General features: G+C 53.7%; 1 protein-coding gene across 2 annotated transcripts in view; it reads right to left on the reverse strand.

The window, feature by feature from the left end:
• Positions 1 to 5,518: 5,518 nt before the first annotated feature.
• SAP30BP (SAP30 binding protein) overlaps positions 5,519 to 26,931 on the reverse strand; it is a 33,867-nt gene continuing 12,454 nt past the window's right edge. Inside the window, exons 4-11 of one of the 2 annotated variants that reach the window (XM_032617690.1) lie at positions 18,775 to 18,817; positions 13,358 to 13,446; positions 11,159 to 11,250; positions 10,269 to 10,329; positions 9,836 to 9,887; positions 8,375 to 8,433; positions 7,457 to 7,541; positions 5,519 to 7,187 (exon numbers count right to left, since the gene is read on the reverse strand). In XM_032617690.1, coding sequence (XP_032473581.1) covers positions 7,006 to 7,187; positions 7,457 to 7,541; positions 8,375 to 8,433; positions 9,836 to 9,887; positions 10,269 to 10,329; positions 11,159 to 11,250; positions 13,358 to 13,446; positions 18,775 to 18,817 — 663 coding nt within the window. In that variant the 3' untranslated portion in view covers positions 5,519 to 7,005. The remainder of the gene's footprint in view (positions 7,188 to 7,456; positions 7,542 to 8,374; positions 8,434 to 9,835; positions 9,888 to 10,268; positions 10,330 to 11,158; positions 11,251 to 13,357; positions 13,447 to 18,774; positions 18,818 to 26,931) is intronic. The other variant, XM_032617691.1, reaches the window with a different exon arrangement.

The raw sequence follows: 26,931 nt of genomic DNA on the forward strand, positions 1-26,931 counted from the left end.
TATTCCATTTCTACGTTTAATAGAAGGTATCCTTCTAATTAAAAAAAAAAAAATAGGGCTTCCCTGGTGGCGCAGTGGTTGAGAGTCCGCCTGCCGATGCAGGGGACGCGGGTTCGTGCCCTGGTCCGCGAAGATCCCACATGCCGTGGAGCGGCTGGGCCCGTGAGCCATGGCCACTGAGCCTGCGCGTCCGGAGCCTGTGCTCCACAGCAGTGAGAGGGCCGCGTACCGCAAAAAAAAAAAAAAAAAAAAAGAGGTTTCCTTCATCAACTGGGAATGAATTATGTGCCTCCAAAATACACATGCACAAAGGGTAAATGCTTCTTTTCTTCTTGAGTTATAGAACTTTAAAAAATTACAATGATTGCTACAAAGCAACCCCAAGGGACTTCTTCCCTGGTGGCGCAGTGGTTAAGAATCCGCCTGCCAGTGCAGGAGACACAGATTTGAGCCCTGGTCCTGGAAGATCCCACATGCCGCGGAGCTACTAAGCCCATGCTCCACAACTACTGACCCTGTGCTCTAGAGCCCGCGAGCCACAACTACTGAGCCCGTGTGCCACAACTACTGAAGCCCACACACCTAGAGCCCATGCTCCGCAACAAGAGAAGCCACCACAATCAGAAGCCCACGCACCGCAACGAAGAGTAGCCCCCATTCACTGCAATTAGAGAAAGCCTGCGTGCAGCAATGAAGACCCAACACAGCCAAAAATAAATAAATAAACTTAAAAAAATAAAGCAAGGGCTTCCCTGGTGGCGCAGTGGTTGGGAGTCCGCCTGCCGATGCAGGGGACACGGGTTCGTGCCCCGGCCTGGGAAGATCCCACATGCCGCGGAGCGGCTGGACCCGTGAGCCATGGCCGCTGAGCCTGCGCGTCCGGAGCCTGTGCTCCGCAACGGGAGAGGCCACGGCAGTGAGAGGCCCGCGTACCGCAAAAAACAGAAAAAACAAAAACAAAAACAAACAAACAAACAAAATAAAGCAACCCCCAGAAATGTTTTTACATTGTGCTAAAAACATAACGTATGGACTTCCCTGGCAGTCCAGTGTTTAAGACTCTGTGCTTCCACCACAGGGTACACGGGTTCAGCCTCTGGTCGGGGAGCTAAGATCCCACATACCGAGCGGCACGGCCAAAAACCCCAAAACAAAACAAAAAAACCCACCATTACATAAATATTACCATCTTAATTAGTTTTCTTTCTTTTTTTAAATTTTTTTTAATGTTTTGGCTTGCGGGATCTTTGTTCCCTGACCAGGGATGGAACTCAGGCCACCACAGTGAAAGCGTGGAGTCCTAACCACTGGACCACCAGGGAATTCCCTTAATCTGTTTTAAGTGTGTAGTTCAATAGTGTTAAATATGTACACATTGTTGGGCAACAGATTTCCAGAACTTTTTCATTTTGCACACTGAAACTCTATACCCATTAAATAGCTCCCCATTTCCCCCTCCCCCCAGCCCCTGATTAATTAGCATTCTATTTTCTGTCTCAATGATTTTGGCTACTCTAGGTGTCTCATGTGAGTGGAATCATATACTATGTCTTTTTGTGTTTGGCTTATTTCACTTAGCATAATGCCCACAAGGTTCGTCTGTGTTGTAGCATGTGGCAGGATTTCCTTCCTTTTTAAGGCTGAATAATATTTCATTGTATGTATAGACCACATTTTGTTTATCCACTCATCTGTTGGTGGACATCGGGTAGCTTCCACCTCTTGGTTATTGTAAATAATGCTGCTATGAACATGGGTGTGCACCATACCTTCCAGACCCTGCTTTCAATTTTATCGGACATAAACCCAGAAGTGGTGGATCACACGGCAGTCCTATTTTTAATTTTTTGAGGACCACCATGCTGTTTTCCATAGCAATTGCATAATTTTATAATCCCATCAACAGTGCGCAAGGCTTAATTCTTTTGACTATGAATTTCAGAGTAAAGAGTTGATATATTCAACTCAAAATTTTTTCCTTTCTTTTTTCAAATACGATGCATGCGTGGATTTTCATTTGTTCAATAGTTTACAACTGTGATGTTGTGATATAATAAGTAATACCTATTTGGTCTTCGTCCATGGTTTTTCCGAACAGCTCCGGAGCAATAAAGGTGAAAGGAGAGTCTTTGTTATTCATAACAAGCCCCTTTCAACCACACCAGAGTTTATGTTAATGAGGTGACTTTTGGAAAGCCACTAAGGTTGGGGGGCACTGGTTGTCAGGGGAACCAACCACGTGATTAGAGAGTTGAAACTTTCAGCCTCAACACCGCCCCACCCTCACCCCAACCTCCACCCACCTCCAGAGAAGGGGGATGGGCTAGAGATGGCGTTTCATCGCCAATGGCCAACGATTTAACGAATCATGCCTAGTAATGAAGCCTGCATAAAAATCCTAATCAAAGTGGGTTCAGATTGCTAAATACATGGAGTGCTAGGAGGGTAGTGTGCCCAGAGAGAGCACGGAAGCTCCACACCCCTTACCCCATACTGTTCCCTATGCATCTCTTCCTTCTGGCTGATCCTGAGTTGTATCCTGCTGTAATGAACCAGTAATCTAGTAAGTAAACGGTTTTCCTGAGTTCTGGGAGCCATTCTAGCAGATTATTGAGCCCAAGGAGGAGTCATGGGAACCTCCAATTTATAACCAGTTGGTCAGGAGTAGGGGAGGCCCAGACAGGCAGTTGGCCTCTGAGTAGGGAGCAGTCTTGTGGGACAGACCTGTGGGGTCTGGGCTAACTCCAGGCAGCTGGTGTCAGAACTGCTTGGTTGTGGAAAACCCATACATTTGGTGTCAGAAGCGTTTTATGATGTTGTGAGTAGCAGTGTATAGGAAGCAAGGGAGTTTTTCCTTTTTCACAATAATTGGCCAGTGGGAGATCTCTTCAAACCTGCTCCTTTGACCTTTGAAACACTCCTTGCAGTCCTCCCTGCTTTCTGGGACAAACTGGCCCAGTCCCACTTAGATTTCTAGATAGGCCATTTCTCTCCAAGGAGCCCTGGTTCCTTTTAGTGGGGAATGGTATTAGATATCAAGATTTGGGTGCTACATGTGCTCGTTCCTACTGGGGGCCATTGCTTCTGGGTCCTTTCAAAGGACATAGCTGGGACTTTTTTCTTATTTTTGAATCGTGAGTTCATCATCTTTTTTAAAAAAAATATATTTATTTTATTTATTTATTTTTGGCTGCATTGGGTCTCCATTGCTGCGCATGGGTTTTTCTCTAGTTGCGGTGAGCGGGGGCTACTCTTTGTTGCGGTGCACGGGCTTTTCATTGCGGTGGCTTCTCTTGTTGTGGAGCACGGGCTCTAGGCACGCGGGCTTCAGTAGTTGTGGCATGTGGGCTCAGTAGTTGTGGCTCGCAGGCTCTAGAGCATAGGCTCAGCAGTTGTGGTGCACGGGCTTAGTAGCTCCGCGGCATGTGGGATCTTCCCAGACTAGGGCTCGAACATGTGTCCCCTGCATTGGCAGGCGGATTCTTAGCTCCTGCCAAGATACTTCGTCCCTGAATCATGGGTTCATACTGATGTTTCCAATTCAAATTTAAAATGAAAGATTTTTCTTGTGTCTCTTTCCTCTATTTTTTGTTTTGTATTTCTTCCCTTTCTTACACAGAAGCATATTCTATGTACTGTTCGGCACCTTGCCCTTTTCATTTTCTCTCTCCTGAATATCACGCCAAATTTGGCCACAGAGATCTTCCTCATTCTTTTTTTTCTAATTTATTTATTTTTGCTGTGTTGGGTCTTCGTTTCTGTGCGAGGGCTTTCTCTAGTTGCGGCGAGTGGGGGCCACTCTTCATCGCGGTGCGCGGGCCTCACACTGTCGCGGCCTCTCCCGTTGCGGAGCACAGGCTCCAGATGCGCAGGGTCAGAGGTTGTGGCTCACGGGCCCAGTTGCTCTGCGGCATGTGGGATCTTCCCGGGCCGGGGCTCGAACCCGTGTCCCCTGCATTAGCAGGCAGATTCTTAACCACTGAGCCACCAGGGAAGCCCCTTCCTCATTCTTTATGGTTCAAAGGACCTTACTTTTTTATATTTTTTATTATAGAGATTTTAAACATACATAAAGGCACTCCTCCTCATTAGGGAGGACGCCCACACCCTTTCTCTCTGGGTGTGTATCTTTGCCTTGCTTCTGTCTTGAAAAAAGTTTCTCTGTGTGCTCTCCAAAACAAAAAAACAAACCCACAAAGTTAGAGAGTACCCATCACTGAGCCTTATCAACTGCCAACATGTGGCCAATGTTCAGCGGGAGGCTGTGAGGTTGGCACATGGGTTTGGAATTTTCAGTCCAGTGGCCATGGGGGCAGGGACCACTGCTCCCTCCATCCCTCCAAACACCTGGGCACTTATCTCACACCAAGCACTTGGGACACAGCTTTGTTGGACTGTGTTGTTTCCGCTCATAAGAGAACCGTGTCTCAGCCCAATGTGTGGACAGAAGTGTTAAGGCAGTAGTGTTATCAGAGATGTGGGAGCCCTGAGAAAGGAGCAACTAACGCCCAGGAGAGTCAGGAAGGGGTTAAGAAAATCTGAGCTGCATCTTGAAGGTATCTGGGCACAGGTAGGGAGTGATACAAGGGCAATGGTGAGAAAGTTGGGAGAAGCCAAGGATGGGGGCGTGGGCAGGGTCAGCGGCGGGAGGGGTGTGGAGGCGGGAGACTGGCGAGGTGATGAGAATGCTGGTGGCCTTACCTGCCAGGCTGAAGTGGAAGCTCCTGTGGACAGCGGGAGGGCACATGACGTGGCCAGAGCTGGGATGCAGGAAGATGCTCCCCAGAGCCGGACTGGAGCTTGGATGGGAGTGGGAGAGTGAGAAAGACAGCAGATGAGGCCGAAGCGATCAGTGAACCGAGGCAGCAATAACCATGGTGGGGGAGGGGTTTCTGAAGTGACCCATTGGTTGTGGGGTAGAGCACAGGGGTCCAGGATGCAGCTGTGAGCCCTGGATGACCATGATGCCATCACCCAAGATGAGGACCATAGGAGGAGGGTAGGGGATGTATCGGTGGGTGGGAGTAGGGTTCAGCTTGGACAGGCGGTTTGCAAGCAGGGACAGAGGACTTTGGACCCGCGTGCTGGGGACACACAGTCTCCAGAGAAAGCTGATAATCCGCCCCTGTGGCACCCTCAGTGGAACTAAGGTGGGCAGGCACCAATCCTGTTTTACAGGATAAACTGAAATTCAGCGGTATTAAAGACCTTCACCCCACTCACAAGGCTTCTAAGTGGAACGACTGTCAACTCTGGGCTGCCCAACCCCAGACTGTGTTCATTCCCCAGGGCCCCAGCGGCTGGGCCCCGCGGGGGAAAGTCATTACTGATCCCACCGGACAGCTTGACGGCCAGGATGGGGGTGCCCAGAGCACAGTCAAAGGCCAGGACCCTGGCCAGTTTTATCATCTCGGGAGTTTGCTTCCCTCCTTGGTCTAAAACAAGAAGGAACTGGATCGGCCAACAACAGACATGTGTAGAGTACTTTAGAGTTAATACAACTTTTGCATAAATCATGTCATTGATTCTCCACAACCACCTTGAGAAGCTTTATTACGGTGATCTGACAAAGAAGGCTTACAGAAGTAAGGGCCCAAGACACGACTCAAACTCGTTTTAAACTGGGATCTAGAGCAGAGGTGCTGACCCCGCTCCTGCTGTCTCCACGGTCCCACGCTGCCGCCCACACAAGCTCCACGGTGCCCTTGTGGAATGAGGGGCCCCTGTCGGAGGAGGCTGCAGGGCAGGAAGCCCCTTCTGACCCGGGGGACAGCAGCCCCTCTCTTCAGGGTTGCGATGTCTTCACAAAGGACGAGAGGGGGAGAACCGACCTCTTCTGGTGCCGAGCGTGTGTTTGTGGGGAGGGGGCGAGTGTGACTCGATCTCTATTTTGGGGACCACAGGGCAGGGTTGTCACACCCCTCTGGTCATGCAACAGTATCAGGCACAACCTCGGGACCACCTAACCCCCCGCCCACCTCAGGGAAGCAACCCTGCTCTTCACAGCCCCGCTTCCTTCTCTGAACACAAAGCCCTCCCGCTGGAGGAGGGAGCTGCCAAAGCGCAGGCAAGGCAGACCCGTTCTCTCCAGCCTCGGCCTCGGCCTCCAGGCCTGGCAGCGGCTGGGAAATCTGTTTTGGCCCCAGAAGGAGCCCGGCGGCCACTGGCGCTGCCCGGGTGCTGCTGTGGGGCAGAGATAACCGGCACAGGAAGGGTGGGGTGGCGGGAGCCTCCCAGGAGCCGGGTTTCGCGTAAACAATGAGTGGCTGCCCAGCTGTGCCAGGAGGTGACTAATCTCCCCACACTGGGCCTGCTCACACCTCGCCCCCTCCCTGCATGGGCTGGGGGTCAACCCCAGCCCTCCTGGTCACTGGCTTGACTTCAAAAGCCAGGGTGTGTCCAAGAAGTGGTCTGAGGAGGGCCCAACTGCGCCCAAGGGAGTAGAGGCCTGGGCTCCTGCCTGAGTTGCAGGGTCAGGGTAGCAGACAGTGGGAACTGGGGCCTCCCCTGCTCTCGGGACCCTGCCCGCCCACGCCAAGAGACGTTCTCCGGGAATGACCTCAGTGACCTCCTGGGCCCCCTTCTCTGGGCAGCACCGCAGGCTCTGGTCATCCCAGTCAACCCTGACAGTCCCAGCCAAGAAGATGGGGAGGACACTTGAGCTTTCACGTTTGCCTGAAAACAGACTGTAGAAGAGGCCAGTGCATCCGAGATGCTGAGATGTAAGGATACGGTGCTTTTAACAGGGCGGCAGACCCCACAGCATGGAGGACACTGTCCACAGCGCCCCCCTCTGCTGCAGCAATGTCTCTTCCAGCTGGAAGGCTGCACGGAGTCTCCTCTCGGGGTGGCACCCGGGGAGCAGGTCCCAGTCCTGACATATACAAAGTGGCGCCTCCCAGTGGGCATAGGTCACCGGGCTGCACAGTCTCGTCAAGCCCCAGAGTGGCTCCTCCCCCTGATGGAAAGGAGAATGTCCGAGCCACCCCGAGCTGGTCCCTCAGGTCACTGCTTGGCCTTCTTCACGATGGTGCCCACGGCAGAGATAACGGTGGTCTTGGAGCCACTGGCACTGGTGGTCACTGTGACGACAGCGGGCAGGGTGGCCGTAGTGGTGAGGATGGTGGGCTGGGCTATCGTCGTCACCGGGATGGCCGAGTCCCACTTGCTCTTTCTCTTCTGGGCGTCTGGGGTAAGGCAAGAGAGAAGCCAGATCAACTCCAACCACAAAGCAGCAGCCCTTCCCAGTAGGCCGGCAGTCAGAGCCCAGGGGGCAGACACTGCAGGGCCCCTAGCCTCAGAAAGCCAAGGGGCAGCCAGTGGACCGGGACCCCACCCCAGGCTCCAAAGCGGGCTCAGCACAAACCACAGTGAGGCCAGGCCCTGTTCCCCAGAACAAGGGAGGGAAGCCCTCGCTCCGTCCGTGGAGTAGCTGGGAAGCGGAGCCGCCGTCTACCTGCAACAGCTGTGCTGGCCGTGGCGGTGGTGGCGGCCGCAGCGTTGGTCGTGGTCCCTTTCTTGGTGCCCGTCACAAACTCTATCTGGAGGGCGAGAGACAAGCGTTAAAACCCGTGTAAAGCTGTGTCTCCATATCATTCTGCCACCTGTCTGCTCCCAGGGGACAGGAGATTGGCACCACACAGGAGGCACTGAGAATCAGCTCTGCTCTGACTGTCCGGGGGTAGAGAGGTGCGGGGGAGGCACTTGAACGGGGTTTAATCCCCTGAAGAGAGCTTCCCCAACAGACATCGGGCCCCTCCCAGCACCACTGTGTCTCTGCGCTCGGGCACCCCTGCCCGCCGCCCCACCTCAGGCCCAGGCCCAGGCCCAGGCCCCCGCCCTCACACTCCGTGGGAGGCGGTGCTGCTCGGGAAGCAGCGTACTCAGGATCCTAAAAGGAGGGGTCGCCGGGCCATGAGACATGGGACCTACAGGGAAGCACTAAGGCAGGCTGCAGAGGTCAGCTCTGGAAGCCAAGAAAGGCACAGACCAGAGCGCTCTGGGAAGGAAATCTCTGCCTCCGTTCAGGCCAAGAACACCTAACTTATGACGACAGAGGGAGAAAGCCCCCAGGGGTCTATGGCTGTAACGTGTGTGTGTGTGTGTGTGTGTGTGTGTGTGTGTGTGTGTGTGTGTGTGTAATGCAGCTGATAGATGCCAAGAAACCAAACGGAAGCAAATGGAAAGTGTCTTCAAGCTGACTTAGGGAGCCTTCAAATCCAGCACAGGGCACACCTAAGGCTGCTCAGAGCATCGTCAGGCGATGAACCAGTGGTTGTGGTGAGAGCAGCCTGGACGTCCCAGGACTTAGCCAGCAGGACCCATGCGCTCCAAACAGCTGCTCTCTTCATCAGGACTGCCAGCCACCACTTACTTTGGTTCGCTCCTTTTTGGCCTTTTCCAATTTGTCCATTTCAATCTTCTGGGCTTTGGCTATGAAGACAAGACGGGCAGTTACACAAGCAGCCGAAACAACTCCCACACGAGGAGGTACTTCAGGCCGAAGGACTAGCACCTGCTGCTTCCCCGGGGCTCTTGTCTGAAGCATCCCTTTGTGATGGGCACAGTCAAGTGCCAGCGCCCGGCCAGCAGGAAGCAGGGGCCTCAGCCTCAAAGGCCCCGAGGCTGGGGCTGTGCACGGCCGTCCGGAGGGGTCAGCCGTTCCCAGCTTCGGCTGGCTGGGAGTGCTGGCCTAGCGTGACTACCTTCTCAGCGACCAAGAGCAGCCAGAACCTTGGATTTTTATTTTTTAATGTACGCATTTTTTTATGCATGTATTTTAAAAAATAAATTTATTTATTTTTAATGTATTTTTGGCTGCGTTGGTTCTTTGTTGCTGCGCGCGGGCTTTCTCTAGTTGCGGCGAGCAGGGGCTACTCTGTTGCGGTGCGCGGGCTTCTCATTGCGGTGGCTTTTCTTGTTGCGGAGCATGGGCTCTAGGCGTGCGGGCTTCAGGAGTTGTGGCACGTGGGCTCAGTAGTTGTGGCTCGCGGGCTCTAGAGCGCAGGCTCGGTAGTTGTGGCGCACGGGCTTAGTTGCTCCGCGGCATGTGGGATCTTCCCAGACCAGGGCTCGAACCCGTGTCTCCTGCATTGGCAGGTGGATGCTTAACCACCACGCCACCAGGGAAGTCTCTTAATGTATTTTTTTAATGTACGTATGTATGTATTTATTTGCTGCATCACGCAGCCCATGGGACCTTAGTTTCCTGACCAGGGATTGAACCCACGCCCCCTGCATTGGAAGCTCGGAGTCTTAACCACTGGACCGCCAGGGAAGTCCCTAGATTTTTAGATAAAACGTTGTCAACTAATTCAAATTAGAGCAAGACAAAACTCGTATGGGCCAAACAAAACACACCTACAGGCCAGATCTGGCTCACAGGCTGCTGGTTTGGGACCAGGCATCCGAGGAAATGGGCCCTTTGAAATTCCTCCCAGTTCTCCCAGATGCGCCCCTTCTGAGATTGCTGCACTCCCGCTGGCCCCTGCCTGGGACACCGTCTACACCTGCTCGGCCAGTCTCTGTGCACCTTCAAACCTCGCCTCAGACCTGGTTTCCTCAGTGAGGCCGCCCCACCCCTGGCCCAATTAGGTGGCCCTGCCTGCACGCCCACCATCCCCACACCTGTCATCGCTGGGTCACTCCTTTATTCCTGTCTTCTGTGCTGTACTGTGAGCCTCATGAGTCAGGGGTGGGGTCTGGGCCTTTCAGGGCTGTATACCCAGCTCCTCAGACATGGCCGGACATGGAGGAGACCCTGATATCTGTGCTGCCTGATGACTGGATGGATATACAGACGGATGGGTGAGCAGGCAGACGGACAGCTACGCACCTAATGCCTCATAGTAGGAGTCTTCGGACCAGCCATGGGGGTCAAACATATCCTGAAAAAGAAAAGGTTAAAGCTGCAGTAAAGGTTAAAGTGCCTTCCCTGAGTCTTTCCATGGATCTTCCTGGCCTGGAGTCTCCTGCCTTCAAGAGCACAGGGGCTCAGCTGTCATCCCTGGTCTCTAGCCAGTCCTCCTGAGGATTATGAGGGCAAAGATGCATTTGTGCACAGGCTGTTCTGCAGGGCACAGCGAGTCCACGCTCAGGCCCTGGCCGATCAGAGGCCCCGGGACGCAAACAAGAGAGGCGGGGACTGCGCTCCTCAGCGGACAGTGCTGCAGAGTGGACCTTTCGGTGGTGCCAGGCTGGATCCAGCGGGATGAGTGCAGGGCCCTGGGTACCCTCTCTCACCCTCAGCCTCTGTGGGCGGGACATACCTTCGGGTAGTTGGTGCCGAGCTCATCAATCGCACAGAACTGGATGAGCTTCTCATAGATGCTGAAAGAGGAAAACCACAAGGCGCTGAGCAGGCCTGAGACCCGGGGCCCTGTGTGGCACCAGATTTCAAGAGATCAGAACCATTTGGTGCCTGGGCTCAGGTGAAGCCTTTAAATCCGGCCGAACTGTTCTAAGCAAGCTTCTGGATGGAAGGGGAAATGTCCACTGGCTTGACATTAAAAGTCACTTCTGGCCCTCCAGCCTCCCAGAGAGATGGACTGGGGCCGGCGGCCAGGAAGGATATGGTGTCGAGGTGAGGGCTGCAGTGTCTGTTCTTAACCAGACATCTGACCTTCAGTGTGTGTGGTTTGGTCGGGGCCACCCCACTTAGGCCCAAAGGGGCCAGGGCAGGTCTCGGCTACCCGCACACGAGGCTCTTTCCTGGGTGTGTCACTTGCTAGAGCACTGGACGGAGTAAGACCCAGACACAGTTCTGTTTCTCAAACCTCTCACCTGCGCACAGAATCAACCGCTTTCTAGAGGTGGAAGGGCCTGGGGTGATCATCTGGTCCAATCCCCTCATCGAACAGCAGCGGACACTGAGGCCTTGAGAGGCCACGTGCTTTAGGAGCAGAGTGGGAAGGAGAACCCAGCCAGGCGCCCCCGCCCAGCCCAGGTCTCTCGGCTTCCACTCTGCTTTACGTGTTCAATCTGGCTCTTCCATGGTAAACGGTAAGCCTCGGCGAGGGTAATGCCGAGTGGGTGATGGCGCTTTTGGGCTCAGGTGTGATCTGAGCTGGGCCTCTCCCTGCCACCTCCATGGTGGCGCCCCCGTCCCCCGTCCAATATCAACCACCCAACTGACCCTGCAGGCTCGTGGGAAACTCACCTGGGATTCCGAAATTCCTTCTTCCTTTGGATAATGTAGTTCATATCCATTCCCTCCTTTATCTTCCGCTCATAAAGCTTCTGGATCTTGTCCTGTGGAAGAGAAACAGAAGAATGACTATGACAGAACCCCACTGCCTAATGATCCCAGTCTGTGGTCACACGTGCTGTGTGGACATGAGGACCCAGGAGAGCCACAGAGCCACGTGAAGCCCTGCTCTGGCCATACGGTCTTTCACCACCCAGCCTGTGACCAGCACCGAGCACAGATAAGATAGATGGAGACCAATCTGCTTTTGCTTTGCTCTCTTCTGACCCCCTTTGGGTGGTTAGTAGAGGGAAGAATAAGAAGCTCAAGGCAGAGAAGCCACAGAGAAGACAGTGAGCAAATCCCCACTTGGTTAATCAGTTCCTGAATCACCTGAAGAGGTTTCAGGCTTCAGTGCTGATGGGCAGGGCTGAAGGCTGGTGTTTAATTTTACCATGGGCATGAGTCCTCAGCAGGAGATCCAGGAAGGCGGGAGTAGAGGTGTCACAAGCTTCCCCAGTGTCCTTTGAGGGGCGGCTCACAGATGGCCGGTCCCCACCACTCTATCAAGAGGCACCGTCAGGGGTCAAGAGGTCATTTTTCATCCAAACTCCCCTCCAGCCCCTACCCTGGCTCAATGGGAAACAGAAGAACCACCTGGCAGTGATCTGGGCCAGTGCCACAAGTGTCCCCAGGCCCACAGAGATGAAGTCCACAACAGATGGCATCAGGGCTGTCTGGCGCGTGAAGAGGCCCCAGGAACCCGGGTCTCAGGGCAGAGCCACCTCTGAGGAGCAGTCTTACCCAGGAAGGCTGGCGCTGGCCCAGGTAAGGGTCACTCGGCTGCCTCCCCCACTAGCGGCAGCTAAACACAGACCGTCCAGAAGGAAAACATTTGGGGCACTCTTCACCTGCAAGAGGAGGCGGGCAGGCTGGGAGGGCCTGAGCGAGGCCCTTTGGGCACATCAGGAGAGGTGACCCATTCCCTCTGTCGGAAGCCAAGAATGGCTGGAGGAAGCACTGAACTGCAGAGAGAAGTTCGTGACACATTTACCAGGGCAGGGAGAAGCCAGGTGCACCACGCCTCCATGCTATCTCTTTAAGGGTGACGGAGGGCAGCCTATCCAGAAGGCTCGGCAGATGGAGGAAGATCTGTATTTTACACAAGACTTTTCTGTGTCTCCCGGGCCGTCAGACGGGTCCTCCTGTTTCAGGTGAACTAAAACGTTTGCTCAGTGTCATGGTCTCTACCACTAGGAGGATCGAAAAAGGAGCAATACTCTGGTCTTGAAGGCTGGGCCGCCTGTCTCTGCCTGGTGGACTGCTGGAGAGTTCTTACAGGCTGTGGACTGTTGCCTGGCGCAGGGGTGACTCGATGCTGGGCGGGTGGTAGGTGGTGGTGGTGGGGGACGACCTCAGCAAAGGCAGGAGACTTCCGGGAGGAGAAGACACAGTGATCCGCATCTCCAGCCCCAGGTCCCTTTAGTCACCCGTCCACCAGCGTGCTGCGGGGGCTTGGGGTGTGGCCAGAGGCACCAGTAGAACCTACAGGATCAAAGGTAGAGCAGGTGGACCGGGCACCACTCTGGGGGCAGCCGTGCACGTCTGCCCTACTGTCACAAAGTCTCCTTCACAGCGGAACGTGCAGAGGGACAGGGAGAAACAACCACCGAGGCTGACCAGGAGGTGTAATCCCACTGTCCCCTGAGGTCCTGCTCCCAAGGGAGTGACCGCACTCAACGTTCCATCTCCTCAGGTCAGGTCTGCACCAGGTTTCGTCAAACAAGAAGCCAGTGACGAGGACTGAAGTTTATGCATATCCGTGCTTGTACTTTTGCACTTCTATTTGTTTATTTTACATTCCGACAATCCCTCAGTTTCTTAGCAAAGTTCCTTCCGAGATGGTCCCATTGGCTCAGGGTTGCCCAGAAGAGGCATGTTGTTTTCTCTGGTTAGGACATCACTTAGGGCAGCTAGGGGCCCCGGCTGAAGCAGCAGAGGGTGGCGTTGTGTACAGAGCAAACTCCTGAGAGCAGCCTAAGGGAGGTCACCAGGACTGCAGACTCCTTCCCACTCGGGCTGTCCAGAAGCTTCTTAAAGTCAGACCGAGCCAGACACCTGTCCCAGGCCTCCTGGGCTTCATGGGCCTCAGCAGCCGAGCGCTGTGCTTACCTGTAAGTGATTTGAGCATCTGCCGGGGGGCTCGGGCGGGATCTTGATTTCATCAGGTGACATGTTCCGGACTCTTTCAGAAAAGGAGGCTGTGGAAGGAACAGAGAAGAATTCTGTGGGTGGGTGGGAGGGTTAAGGTGGCGGACAGACATGGACAATAACCCCCCCCCAAAAAAAAGGCCGATAAGACATTTTCGAGGAGGGATACACACTATGAAACAGTAGAACAGGGTGTTTGGAGTAGCACTCCGAGGGGGTGCATGTGAGTTGAGATCAATTGACCAGAAGGAGCCGGCACGTGCCAACCCAGGGGAAGAGAAGGTCAGGCAGAGGGCACGAGCATAAAGATGGCGTGTGGCCAAAGGCTATGTCCTGGGGTGCGCTGGTGGATGTTTAACATCCAGCTGGGAGGTGGGGAGGGGCACAGCCACGACCTGCAGCATCTGCCCATTTCTGTGGTGTAAATTCTCCCCATGGCTAATGTCAAGCTACCAATGTGAGGTCGCTGAACTTGAGGCTGGGAAGAGATGTGCACACCACTGGCTCATAACGTGACCAGCTCCAGCCCCCCAGGGGCTCTGCCCCTGAAACACCCTCCCAGAATTCCGGAAACTCAGAGTTGCTTGGCGCCATCCTTCTCACCTCAGGCTCTCCTACCCAGGCTACAGGAGCAGTTCAGGGTTCCCTAGGCTTCGGGACTCAAAGCACTCAATACTGCCTTGTGCATAGATGACATTTACAAAAGGACCTGTTGGTTATTAGCTCAGGGCCCTTTAATGTTTTCTTAAATTAATTAATTAATTAATTTTCGGCTGCAATGGGTCTTCGTTGTTGCACAGGCTTTCTCTAGTTGTGGCAAGCAGGGGCTACTCTTCGTCCCGGTGCGCGGGCTTCTCATTGTGGTGGCTTCTCTTGTTGCGGAGCTTGGGCTCTAGGCGCACGGGCTCAGTAGTTGTGGCACGTGGGCTCTAGAGCGCAGGCTCAGTAGTTGTGGCGCACGGGCTTAGCTGCTCTGTAGCATGTGGGATCTTCCTGGACTGGGGCTCGAACCCGTGTCCGCTGCACTGGCCGGCGGATTCTTAACCACTGCGCCACCTGGGCAGTCCATGGCCCTTTAATGGTAAACCAATCAACCCGCTCTTGGTCCACTTCGTTCTTGGGAACAAAAGGTCTGATTCTGAAGTGAAGAACCACAACTCCCAGGGAGCAATTCCCTTGGAGATCTGCCCCTGCCCACCCAAGCTTCCTTCTCTCTCCACTCCCCTCCGTGCTGCCTCTGGCCACCCTTGCGACTGCAGAGTTGTGCTCTGGATCACTCAGACAATGCGCTGTTTGTTGTAAGATTCTGTATGTGCTTTTAAAACGTTCTCTCATGAAAAGGACTATACAGTGAGCAAACAGCAGGCGGAGCGGGGTGGGGCAGGATGAAAGCAAAGAATGCAGAATCCAGCACCAGTGACACCCGGCAAGTACTGACTGGGTACCCGCCGTGTGCCTGGCCCCAGGCGAGACTTCTAAGCCCCAAGTGGCTGCCTGGACTGCCTGGGGATGGCCTAGCGAGCCTTCCCCTTCTCTCCCAAAGCTGGGTTAATATTTTCTTAGCAGATAAGGTGCTTTGATTCCTGCTTCGAGCTTCACTAGCCTCAGCTGCTGCCCAAGGAGCCTGCACACACTGTAAACACTGAGGCTGGGGCCCAAGCCCAGGGACAGTCTCCTAACCTGGATACACGTGCCGATTCTCACTGTTGGTGGATTCTCACTGGATGTGCCCCAGGAACAGAGTACTAGATCTGCCATTTTGAGTGAAGGGACGAGGACAGAGACTGGGTGACATATCCTGCTGTGGACTGAGACACCAGTGCAGCCCGGGAGCAGTTTTCACCACAGAACCATGCGCTTCTCTTTGCCTAGCACCCTCCTCCTGTCTCCTGTCTCCTGTCTCCTGAAGCAAGGGACACCCAGATCTGGCAGGAGTTCAATCTCACCCTCACTTCCTCCTTCCTCCCAGCTCTGGGAGAGGCAGGAGGCCTAAGCCTGAGGCTCAAGCAGGCTGCAGAGGCCAGCGGAGAGCGGCATCAGCTGGGGCGCGCCGGTTCTCGCATTTCCTAAGCATCAGCAACAGAAGCGAGGGGGGCTGGGGCAGGCTTTGGGCCGCAGCAAAGAGCGTTAAGGCTTCCCTGGGGTGCAGAGTGTGTGTGCATGTGACAGAGAAGACAAAGAGTGCCCTCTGCCATTTGCCAGGAAAGCCTTTTGGAAAAACAGGGTGTGGCACTGTTGCCATTAGCAACCCAGCCACACTTGGGCTCAAATGGTATACAGTGACAGGGAGAGGGAGAGCCCCTCCTGAGCTCGTGGGCTTGGAACTGGGCTAGGAATGAGAAAATTCCTCGGGAGTAGCTGGCAAATGAAGAGATACATTCAGGAAACTTGATAAAAGTTTACCTCACAGATTTCAGGAGCAATCTTTCTGTGATTCTGCCTTTCCTAAGTCTCAAAATGAATCGAAAGCAGAAGACATCAGACCCACATATATGGCTACTGAGCAGCCAGCCTCAAACCACTTTCCCTGGAAACACACCGAGATGTGTATCCAGGCACATGGGGGCAGCTCGCGTCTGCGGCTGCCTCCCTGGTGGCGCAGTGGTTGGGAGTCTGCCTGCCAACGCAGGGGACACGGGTTCGAGCCCTGGTCCAGGAAGATCCCACATGCTACAGAGCAACTAAGCCCGTGAGCCACAACTACTGAGCCTTGTGCCACAACTACTGAAGCCCGTGCACCTAGAACCCGTGCTCCACAACAAGAGAAACCACCGTGATGAGGAGCCCGCAAGCAGCCACGAAGACCCAACGCAGCCAAAAATAAATAAATAAATAAATAAAATTTAAAGGAAGGGAAAAAAAAAAGGAGCTGAGTTCAGGCAGAGGGGCTGACAACCACGGTCCCATGAGCAGAAGCCACTCTGCACAGGTCAACTACTACCTCCTCAGTGAGAAATGGGAAGAGAAATCCAAACTCTGAGGCTTAGAGCTCCACCTGTGTCCTCTGTGGGTGACTGGATTCAAGAAACTGTGGTGGAACTCTACAACGAGATAATATTAGCAAAAAAAAAAAAACACTATGGATATTCTCAAGGACGTGGATGGGTCTCAAAAACACTATGGGAGGGACTTCCCTGGTGGCGCAGTGGTTGAGAATCTGCCTGCCAATGCAGGGGACGTGGGTTCAAGCCCTGGTCTGGGAGGATCCCACATGCCGCAGAGCAACTGGGCTCGTGAGCCACAACTACTGAGCCTGTGTGTCTGGAGCCTGTGCTCCACAACGGGGGGCCGTGACTGTGAGAGGCCCGCGCACCGCGATGAAGAGTGGCCCCCGCTCGCCGCAACTGGAGAAAGTCCTCGCACAGAAATGAAGACCCAAAACACAGCCAAAAATAAATAAATAAATAAATAAAAAGGTAATGTGAAGTTCTTTAAAAAAAAAAAAAAGTCTAAGAAGTTTATAAAAAAAAACCAAAACACTATGGGAAGTGTAAGAAACTAGAAAAAACAAGGAAACAAACAAAAAAGCAACAGAAAACCCCCCAACAAACTGTGATTCCATTTGTATCAATGGTTCTCAACCAGGGGCGATTCTGCCCCCCCAAGGCTACATCTGGCAGTGTCTGGAAACATTTTTCGTTGTCGTATCTGGCAGGACGAGGGGGTTGCGATTGGCACCTAGTGGGCAGAGACCAGGGATGCTGCTAAAACACTGTACAGTGCACAGGCCAGGCCCCCACTGCAAAGAACTATCCAGCTCGAAATGTCAATCGTGCCGAGGCCAACAAATCCTGATTTATAAGAAATCCTAAAAAAGACAAAACTACAGTGAAGAAAGTAGATCACTGCTTGCCTGAGGCTGAGGGAGGAAATGTCTGCAAGGGGAGGGGTACGGGGGAACACTCTGGAGTCATGGAAATGCTCTACGTCACGACTGTGGTGGGAGTTAACACTAAAAGCTGACGAATCTTACTCTATGCAAGTTACACCTCAACAAAGTTATTTTCAAAAAGTGACAAGGAGAGGAAAAGTGAAAGCTGGCTGTGGAAGAAGTCGGGGCTGAGATGGCTGGTGCCCACACACTTTCCACCGCTCGCTAAGCGCCGCCAGCAAGAGTGGAGGGCACTGCCTTGTTGGGCTCCTGGGCCGGCGCCTCTGACCCCACGCTCCATCCGCAGCGTCCTGGTGGTGAACAGCAGGGACTGGAGGCAAGAGGAGGCTGAGGCTCCAGTCCATCACCCACTTGGAGAAGGCCACGGGCTGCCTGGTGAGGCTGTGCTCTGTTCTCTCTGCCCGTGAAGCCAACTGGGCCACCCCTACAGTGCCATTTTCCAAGAGCAAACTCTAAGGTTTTAGGAAAATTTGGGGTTTTATAGGGTAGGAAAGACTCATACCCCACTCATCAGAAAACTCGGAGATAAAGGCAGGATCCCACTGAGCACTTGGGCTGCTCAGTGTGGTCACGCTGCTACCCAATCCTTCCTCAGAAGACAAATATAATGAACAATTTTCAGTTCTTTCAGTCTGGAAAACCAGAATGGGTCCCTATCTCCCATCACTGGTGAAGGGATCCTATCCGGAGAAAGGTCAGGTTGGAGGGGCTGCAGGAAGCAGCATTTCCAGGCGGAGTCCAGGGCCTCCCAGGGCAGGGTAAGCATGTCTCAAAGGCTCCGTCTGGAAGCAGAGGAGCGGGCTCTGCAGGCCGCCTGAGAAGCAGGAACCTGCTTTGTGAAGACAAGTGGAGCAGGTGGAGAGAGACGGGCACAGTCGCCACAGAGAGGGAGGGCCAATCCCCTCGCCGTGAGGCCGGGCCAGGCCCTGGGAGAGCCCCTCACAAAGTCCGCCGCCAAACTGAAGGGGCTGAGAGGCTTCCTAAAAGGATTAAGAGGCTGAGGTTAGCACGGAACTGGGATGACACGTGTGTCATTTTCCAGAAATGTAACTGCCCTGGCCAGTCCCACAAAGGGCCCCAGACCCCGGGGCTGTGAGGCCTGTTCCCTCCTGGGGACAGAGCAGGGTGCCAGCAGAGGCCACATGTTTGCTCCTTGAGCCCGTGAATATGCCAGCGGAGGGGGCAGTGGGGGGACAAGGCCGGAGGATGGACGCAGGGCACAAGGGAAACGAGCTCCCAGCTGACGGGGGCCCTGAATCCCTCCTGACAACACTGGCAACCGACCAAAGCCCAGTGAAACGCTCCGTGAATCTGTCAAAGAAGAATTGTTCCCTGGGCGTCTTACCCAGACGTCTTAGAAAATGCCAAAGGCCCTGTGAGAGCAGCAGAGCAGCTGCCTTGGCCGAAGCAGAGAGAAGCCACCTGCGTGGCTGGAAGCCGGTTGGTTCTGCGTGAGGCTCCCCGCCCCCCGCACCAGGATACTCACCAACTAATTCCTGGGGATCTCGCTTTTCTACTTCTGGGTTATCCTGCAAAAGAAAAACAGAAACACAAGGAGTAAGCCCGGGCCTGCTGACCCACAGTCACTCTCCTCACTGACACCACTCAGGACTTTTAAGGAAGGAGAAAAGGTGAAAGCACAGTAAAGAGCCCCGAGAGTGAGCGGACACTTTGGGGGATCCTGGGACCCCTGAACCTCCGAATACCCCTTCTTCCTTCATCAGAGCAGCTGGGATGCTCCACACACCTGCTTCAGTCTCTCCTCCACGGCCTCCAGCAGTGACCAGTACCCCTAACGCTGAGGAGAGCAAACACCAGCCATGCGACAGCTGCCCATCTGGATGGACCCTGCTCGCTGCTCTCCCCGGGCCCGGCCAGCCGCCCCAGAACACCAGCGCCTCCAGCTGGTGCCCAGGAAGCAAGAGGTGGCTACTTTACAACACGAGAATCGCAAGACCAGAACGCAAAAGACTGTCTGCTCCCAAGAGATTTTTCTTACTCTCAGTTTCAGCAGAAAAAGAGAGGCTTTATCGCAAGGGGGTAGCTCGTGGAACCCGGGGGCAGGCAGGCAGCGGGCCTTCAACAAGTCACGGCACTGGCCCCAGGAAGGCCCGGCTTGGAGGCAGCCTCACTCTGGCTCTCGCTGGCCCACCTGTCAGCTCTCCTTCCGCTGGCTCACGGTCTCGCCAAAGAAAAGCTTTCTCTGACCCTTCCTGCAAACCCCGGTCCCCAGCACCCACTCCCACACGTCCTTCAGTTCTGGCGGCGTGCAGAGCCCTAGGAGCAGAGGTTTCTCATCGGACTGCTCTGGACTTGCTCTGGATTTCACCGCTCAGAGCAAATGCTTCATCTAAACCAAATCAGCCCGGAGAAGGCACCGTCCCCGTCGTGGTCACACACCCGGGCGCCTCGGGCAGGAAGGCCTTTCCTTGCTTCTGCTGCCCCAAATGCTTCATCTAAACCAAATCAGCCCGGAGAAGGCACCGTCCCCGTCGTGGTCACACACCCGGGCGCCTCGGGCAGGAAGGCCTTTCCTTGCTTCTGCTGCCCCAAATGCACAATGGCAGAAACCGTTTCTGGGGAAACCGAGCCCCTCAGACACAGTTAGGTCAGGGGTCTCAAGTGCCATAACACGGTAATGATCACAGTGGCAGAAGCTGTGCTCATGAGATTGTTGGATCTCACGGCCCACCCCCCCACCCCCGCCTCTGGCTGGTGAGGGAGGAGATAAGACAGTAAAAACTCTGGACCCGATGGGCACATGGAAACGGCCGTGGAGCTCTGTGCACTCCGCTGACACGAAGCAATGTTACACTGAGGTGACGTCTCAGAAGGGAAGGGGCAGGAAGACCACCCTCCCACCCCGGGCTCCACGCCAAGACCAGAGCAGCAGTTCTTAGCCCCCTTCTCCAAAAAGTCCCTTCTGGTTCTGGGACGGGCCAAAACCCCCTCATTCTTCGGCACACTGCAGTTATTCATTCGACCTGGATGGGCATAATGCCCAGGCCAGGTTGCTTAGCAAACGTCTCCTCCAGCCACCCGCCCCCTGCCGATCAGGTGGGCAAAGGAGAGGTGCACCCGAGGGCTGCCGTGCCAAATTCAGGCTGGTTATCCATCAGCTGCTCTCCAGAGAGAGCTGGTCTCCACGGGTCCCACAACAGTCCCTTCGTAGCTGTGACTCTGGAGGAACCGATGTTAAAGAGCATGGCAGTAACAAAACGTTGGACTGTAAAAGTTCCTTAAATTTTCCCTCTAGGGGACAGCTTTCTGGGTGCTAATTGTGGGAAAGTATCAGTTGGGTACATCCTTCCTCCCCTCCCGGGCCATTTGGCTGGTCGTACAGGACTGACCCGTTAATTCTTCAAAGGCCCCCTAGAGCTCTTTCCCAAAGCACTGCCCCAGCCCCTTTCGTGGCCAAAATGCAGAGCAGCGAGGAAAGAGGCAAGATATCCATGTGGGAATTCAGCACATCTGCTCCAGAGGCACAGGAAGTTAGTCGCCAAACAGGCAGCTTCTCTTCAAAGGGGAAAGTACTTGTTCACACCAGGGGCTCCTTGGTGAGACTAAAGGGTGTGAGGCTCCCTGGGGCTCTCCTGTGCCCCAGCGAAGGGAGGGGGAGGGGGAGGGAGAGGTGGGGATTCCTGCGTCTCTCAAGGCCCTGGCCTGGCTTAGCTGAGGTCTGTTTAGTCACGTCTCTGGGAGAAAAAGAAATGATGGGGCAGAGTCACAAACAGGAAGTTCTCTCCACTGCTTTCAGTCTTTCCTTTTCTGGCTCGGCTCCTCATTTCCCCCCAAGTTTATCTTTCTACACACGCCACAAAACAAAAAAAATTAACTGGGTAGTTGGTTTCAACCTGCCAACTAGTCTAGTCTCTGGTTTTCTGCCCTCACAGGGCGCACACACACACACAGACACACATACAGACACACAGACAGAAGGCGGCAGGTAGTGCCCAGAGTGCACCCCAAGTCCCCTGGGGCTATGGCCTCTTATCAATCCCAAACCCAGCACCCACAGAAAGAAGTCGCACCCCACCTTCCCAGCAGCGGAATCCAGCTCCACACTATCCCCAAGCAAAGTATCGACCGATGGGCCATGGACCCAACCGCGAGAAGATTCTCCTGCCTTGAGAGACTCCTGAAAGCTAAACGTATAAATTAGCCTCCACAGACTGGAAGCCATACAATTCTGCACAAAGGTCTCCTGGAAAGACTTTGGAATCTGTCGCTGTTCAGATCCCCCATTCGTGTCACATGTACCCGTGTGACTCCTAAGGCCCTGGAGAATCAAACAATGGGACTCTGTGACTCTTGGTGGCCACACCTTGTTACACTTTAGAATGGAATTCCTCCGCCCTCTGACGTGAACAAGCTGGCCGGGGGCCTGCTGAGCTCCTGGGCATGTGGTGTGGTACGGTACTTCCGGATCCTAAAGCAGCCTAACCCCCCCACCCCCTGCCCTGACCCCGAGAAGAAGGGCTTGGCTCTGCCCCACAACAAAGGGCCTGAGCCACAGCATCACATGCTCTTGGAATGGAGTTGGGTGCAGGACTTCAAGTGATGCTGACGAAAGCCCAGCAAGGAAGGAGAGTCGGGGTGTCCAGTGAGACCACTGAAGACAGGGGTCCAATACCCCAAAGATGCTTTTTAGAACCATTTATGCTCAACCGTCCACTGAAGCAAGTTTCATCCAATGAAAGCAGCCTTGCGGGGAGGAGGGGGGGGGGGGTCCACATTCAAGACAAAGACCCAGAGACAGTCATGCCTCGGATACCAGGAATTCGGCACAAAAATGAACAATGCACCCCGTGATAGTTATCTCGGAAGCCAGCCATGGTGTCAGAAAAAACAACGGATGAAGTATTTAAAAGGACAGAGCTAAGGAGATGGAAGGTTCACACCATTAAACTGCCAGTGGTTCAAGAAACTGGTTTTACAAAACCTGCTATAGAGAGTCTCAGCATGTCCTTAAAGAGGCAGAAAGGGAGCAGCAGAGCGGATACAAGTAAAAAGCAACAAGAACCCACTCTTCCTTTTCTTCCCCCAAAGCGGTGTTTCTGAAGGCACACAGGACACCTGTCCTGACTTGCGTGAATCCACCCTCCCTGGCCTCCAGGTGGATATTCAGTTCTTCAAAGAAATGAACTCAGCCTGGAGATCTATTTACCAGACGGTTGGATGTCTGCGTCAGCCGGGAGGCATGAAGCCCACAGCCCAGAGACCTGGCCAGACCTGGACGTGACAGCACACGCCCCTCAGACACAGCAGGCTGAGCGCTTTTCTTGCCTAGGAGAGCATCTCACATAGCAGTTCCTAGGAGAAAATACCAGGTAAATCGTTTCTGCTCTCTAGTTCAAGTCCAATTAAGACACAAGGAAAAACAAAGCAAAACAAAATCCACATCTTCCTAAGAAGCCTAGTGAGAAGATGGGAAAGGGAGGGGAGGAAAGAGAGCTCTGAGGCTTCTTCAGACTGTCTGCACCCCTCCAACCTCCCTGGGCTTCACTTCAGTCCCACCGACCGGGGCACGAGTGGCTGCTGCGGGCTGGGGGTCGTCCCTGGAGGACTGTGGTCTGAACCCAACACCGTTGACTTCTTAATCAACTGTGCCTGAGACGTGGAAGAATCTAACGGCCATGGAAGGGGCCTTGTCCTCAGGAATTACAGAATCTGAAATGTCGTTCCCCCTGCAGAGAATATAAAAGTCCAGCCACCGGCAAAACTATGACTGGAGCAGAGGAAGGAAGGAAAAACAATATGGCTCCATGAAGCAGGACAAGCTGCCATGTGAGCTGGGAGGATTTACTCAGCAGAGGAGTAGCAGCTTCTAGTGGGGAGAATGGAGGTTTATTTACAGCCAACAATGCTTCATCAACCCTTCCTGGAACCAGCCCCACCAAGTGCACTCAAAGGTCCGGCGTCCAACTTGAGACAAAGCAACGTAGCTTCCGGCAGCTGGATTCTGCCAAACCTCAATGTCGCCTTTTCTCCCCAGTTCTGGGAGCATTAGGCACAGAGAAAGCACTCTGAACAGGGGAAAGAATGCTACAGACTTATGTTTTCTGTTGGATGATGTAAAATCCTGCATCTTAAAACTAGGGGACAGCTGGGGAGGCAGATTAGCAAAACAAAGCCTCCCAAATCTTCTGTCCTCTCAGACCTGGGGCTGCCCCAGGAGTTATAACACCCTAATGACATCTCACTTCATGAGCAGGGTACCCACTTAAAAATGAACCCTCACTGTGGCCTGAGGCGCCGGGGGCTCCCTGCCGGCCATTTCAGCACTCTCCCCACACCCGGATCCTGGCAAAGCTGCTCCCTGGATCATCCCCTCCCCACTCCTGCCTAGTAAGCCCCATTCAGACTTCAGACCTTGGTTCAAGGAAGCTTTCCTCCACCACACCCACAACTGGCCAACAAGACATCTGCCCTATTCTGTGCTCTCACTGTCTTGTTTACCACTGTGTTCCCAGCACCTGCAATAGTCAGTGCCCTGCCCACAACAGGTGCTCAAACACTGATGACAGACAGACAGACACACAAACTTTCTCCCTCTCTCCTTTCTAATCGGTTAACTGCCCAGTGGTCAGTTTTTCTTCAGTCCAGTTTAGGGTTTCAAAGCCACCATCATCTGTAGTGCATTAACCCCCAGACTCCAAACCTGTTCAAGTCCACAGTTAATTTCAATGTGTGGACTCGATATAAGAAAGGGAGGCCATTGTCGGGCTTCCCTCGTGGCGCAGTGCTTGAGAGTTCGCCTGCGGATGCAGGGGACACGGGTCCGTGCCCCGGTGCGGGAAGATCCCACATGCCGCGGAGCGGCTGGGCCCGTGTGCCATGGCCGCTGGGCCTGCGCATCCGGAGCCGGAGAGGCCCGCATACCGCAAAAAAAAAAAAAAAAAAAAAAAAAAAAAAGGAAAAGAAAAGAAAGGGAGGCCAGCGGAGGAGCTAAATAAAGGGGCTAGAGCTGCAATAAAGGTTGATATGGGACAAGCAGGAAGGTGTGCATGTGGAGGCACCAATGCTGAATTAAAAAAAATCCCTTAAATCTACCTTGTTGCTCCTAATCTTAAGACAAAAAAAGAATTACCGTATAGTTCTTAAATAACTTATCAAGCATTTATTATGTACCAGGCAATGGGCCAAATACCGGGCATGTGGGATGAACAAAATTCAGTCTAGGGGGATAAGTTTAGGGATCACGCTAAGCACTTCAGTGAACGATCTCATTTAATTCTCACAACAGGCTCATGAAATCGTGGGCAGACAACCCTGCTGCCCCAGAAGCCACTGGTGCGCCCAGGAAGCCCTCCTGAAAGCTGCAAGCTGATGGTCAAATGAGGTTTTCTGAGGCACATGTGAGTCACTTCAGGTTGCCAAGAAAGCAGCAACTCTGGAACTTTTGTTGAGATACCTCCAAGCTCCAGAATAAAATTACTGTCGTTTGACAGACACGGTTGGGGGCGTGGATCGAGAGTGGCAGTAACCCAAGACTTAGTGGAAGTCACTGAACCCAGTGCCGCGTGGGGGACAGCCCACCCGTGGCACAAATGCCTGGTGTGGGTTGTTCTACCCACACACCCAGGAGAGCCCTGGAGAAAGCCCATCACCCGCACATTTCCTTCGGCTGTATCCTGTTGGTCAGGATTGGGCCACTGCCACGGCAGGCTGCCTGCCTGGGGATGGAAACACTCAACTTATCACAAAAATGGGCGGAAGTCGGTGGGGCCACTTTGGATGCAGTGGACTCGCCTTCACTCCCAGCTCACTGCCGGGAAGGCTCAGCGCCCCAAGCAGAGAGGTTTCTACAGGAAAAGCGTTAAACAGGCATCTGCCAAGACAAACTAAGCCAGCTCTAGAGCTGGCCTTGAAGACTGAAGCAAAGGAGGGGAAGGGGAGAGGAACAGTCTCTCTCCGAAAATCCTGCCTCCAGTGATGCCCACAGGGCTCAGCATGGCGCTGATGCTCTGTCACGTGGAACCAACCAGAATTCACGTGAAGGCAAAGCTCTGGCTGGAGCCACTTCTGAAGGGGAGACTTTATTATCTGACTATAGCAAGCGTAACCACAGATTTGATTCAAGACCCCTGAAGACCCTGAGTTTCTTGAAAGCTGTAGAAGATGCTCAGAGAGGGCCATTCCATTTCTCTCTCTCCCGCCCAGCGTGTCAGGTGGGCTGTGCCTGAGCAGAGACGTTACCTCACGTCAAGGATTTGAGTCAAGTCCTCAGTGGTGAGGCCAGGCTGCACTTTCTTCTTAAGGGTTTTCCACAAAAACAGTGTCTCTATGCTTTGAGTTGGAGAGCTTGGAGCCAGACAAGGACAAAGAAGACAGCTTTGTGAGGCTGAGGACAGCAAAGCCAAGTTTTTGAGACACACCTCGACAGTGCCACCCAATTACGAAAGCATTATCTTGCCTGGGGGGTCAACCGCCAAGCTGCAATGTTAGATTAACATCGGGGCAAAAAGCAGTGAGATGCTAGAAAGCCAGGAGTGTGGACATGCACACTGGTCCTCACGTACATACTGGTAGGAAGAGGATTAACTATCTACAGGGCCAGAGGGAACGCCAGAATCTTTAAGGCACTGCTTAGGGAAAATTTAGTTTTCAATTGTATCCCAATGTTAAGAATACAAACGAGTAAAATCCTGTCAAATCCAGAAATCACACAGTAACATCTCAAGGGACATGGACTGAAACACAGAACGAAGGTGAGAAGTGCTGGATCCCTAAAGACAGGCAGCTTGCCTTCTGCATCATAAATTTCAAAAAGATAAATCATCACTGGGGAAGGCCCCAGCCACGCCTTGGTTAGTAATCCGTGGCATGTAGTCCCGTAGGGAAGGAAGTCTGTCAGGGCTTGCACGGCTGATGGGCAGGCGGACCGGGCACGTAGCAGCTCCTTCTTGGATGGAGAACCACACAGAGGCAGGGTGGGGCTTCTGGGGCTTCAGCTGACTGGGAGCGAGTACAGTCAAGAAGGCCCTGATGGCAGCTGCGGTGCAGCCAAGAGTAGGGGTTAGAGGGAGAATAATGGTCCTTCTTGCTCTTTGCAGGAGACCACAACTTCCAGCAATCACAACATTTCTCCCAGCGGTGTTCAGCTACAGATATTAGCCAGGCCTTCTTCGGGAGGTGGCAAGACAAAGGACCTACCTTGGGTTTCTTTCAATCTGGACAAGACAGCTATTTCCACAGCCCGCCCTGTCTCTGTCTTTCTGTCTGCTGCTCAGTTCAGATCACCACCCAGACAGACTTGTAGACCCCGGCCTGGGGTGGGTGGGTTCTCCCCAGCATGGAAATTCCGTGTCACTCACTCTGCAAGGGCAACCAACACCCGCCTTGCTAAAGACCAGGCCTAAAGAAGGCCACGTGGCTATTCACTGCGGTGAGAGCAAGGAAATGCCAATGTTAAATAAGCCTGGGCATTTTCAACAGTTCAAAGGCCTAATTACAATAGCCAGAAGTTAAGAGTGGATGTGGCTCATCTGTTGCATATTGGCTGAGTGCAGCTTTTTCCATAAATTTTGCACACGCGTATGCACTAACCTGAGTGGCTGCCTAGCAGTCACAGGCGAGAAGATGTTCCACTGAATGTTCAGTTGTTCCCAGGGGCTTTCTGGGCTGTTGCCAGGATTCTGTA

Source organism: Phocoena sinus, chromosome 20, assembly GCF_008692025.1.
Source record: "Phocoena sinus isolate mPhoSin1 chromosome 20, mPhoSin1.pri, whole genome shotgun sequence".
NCBI lineage: Eukaryota > Metazoa > Chordata > Mammalia > Artiodactyla > Phocoenidae > Phocoena > Phocoena sinus.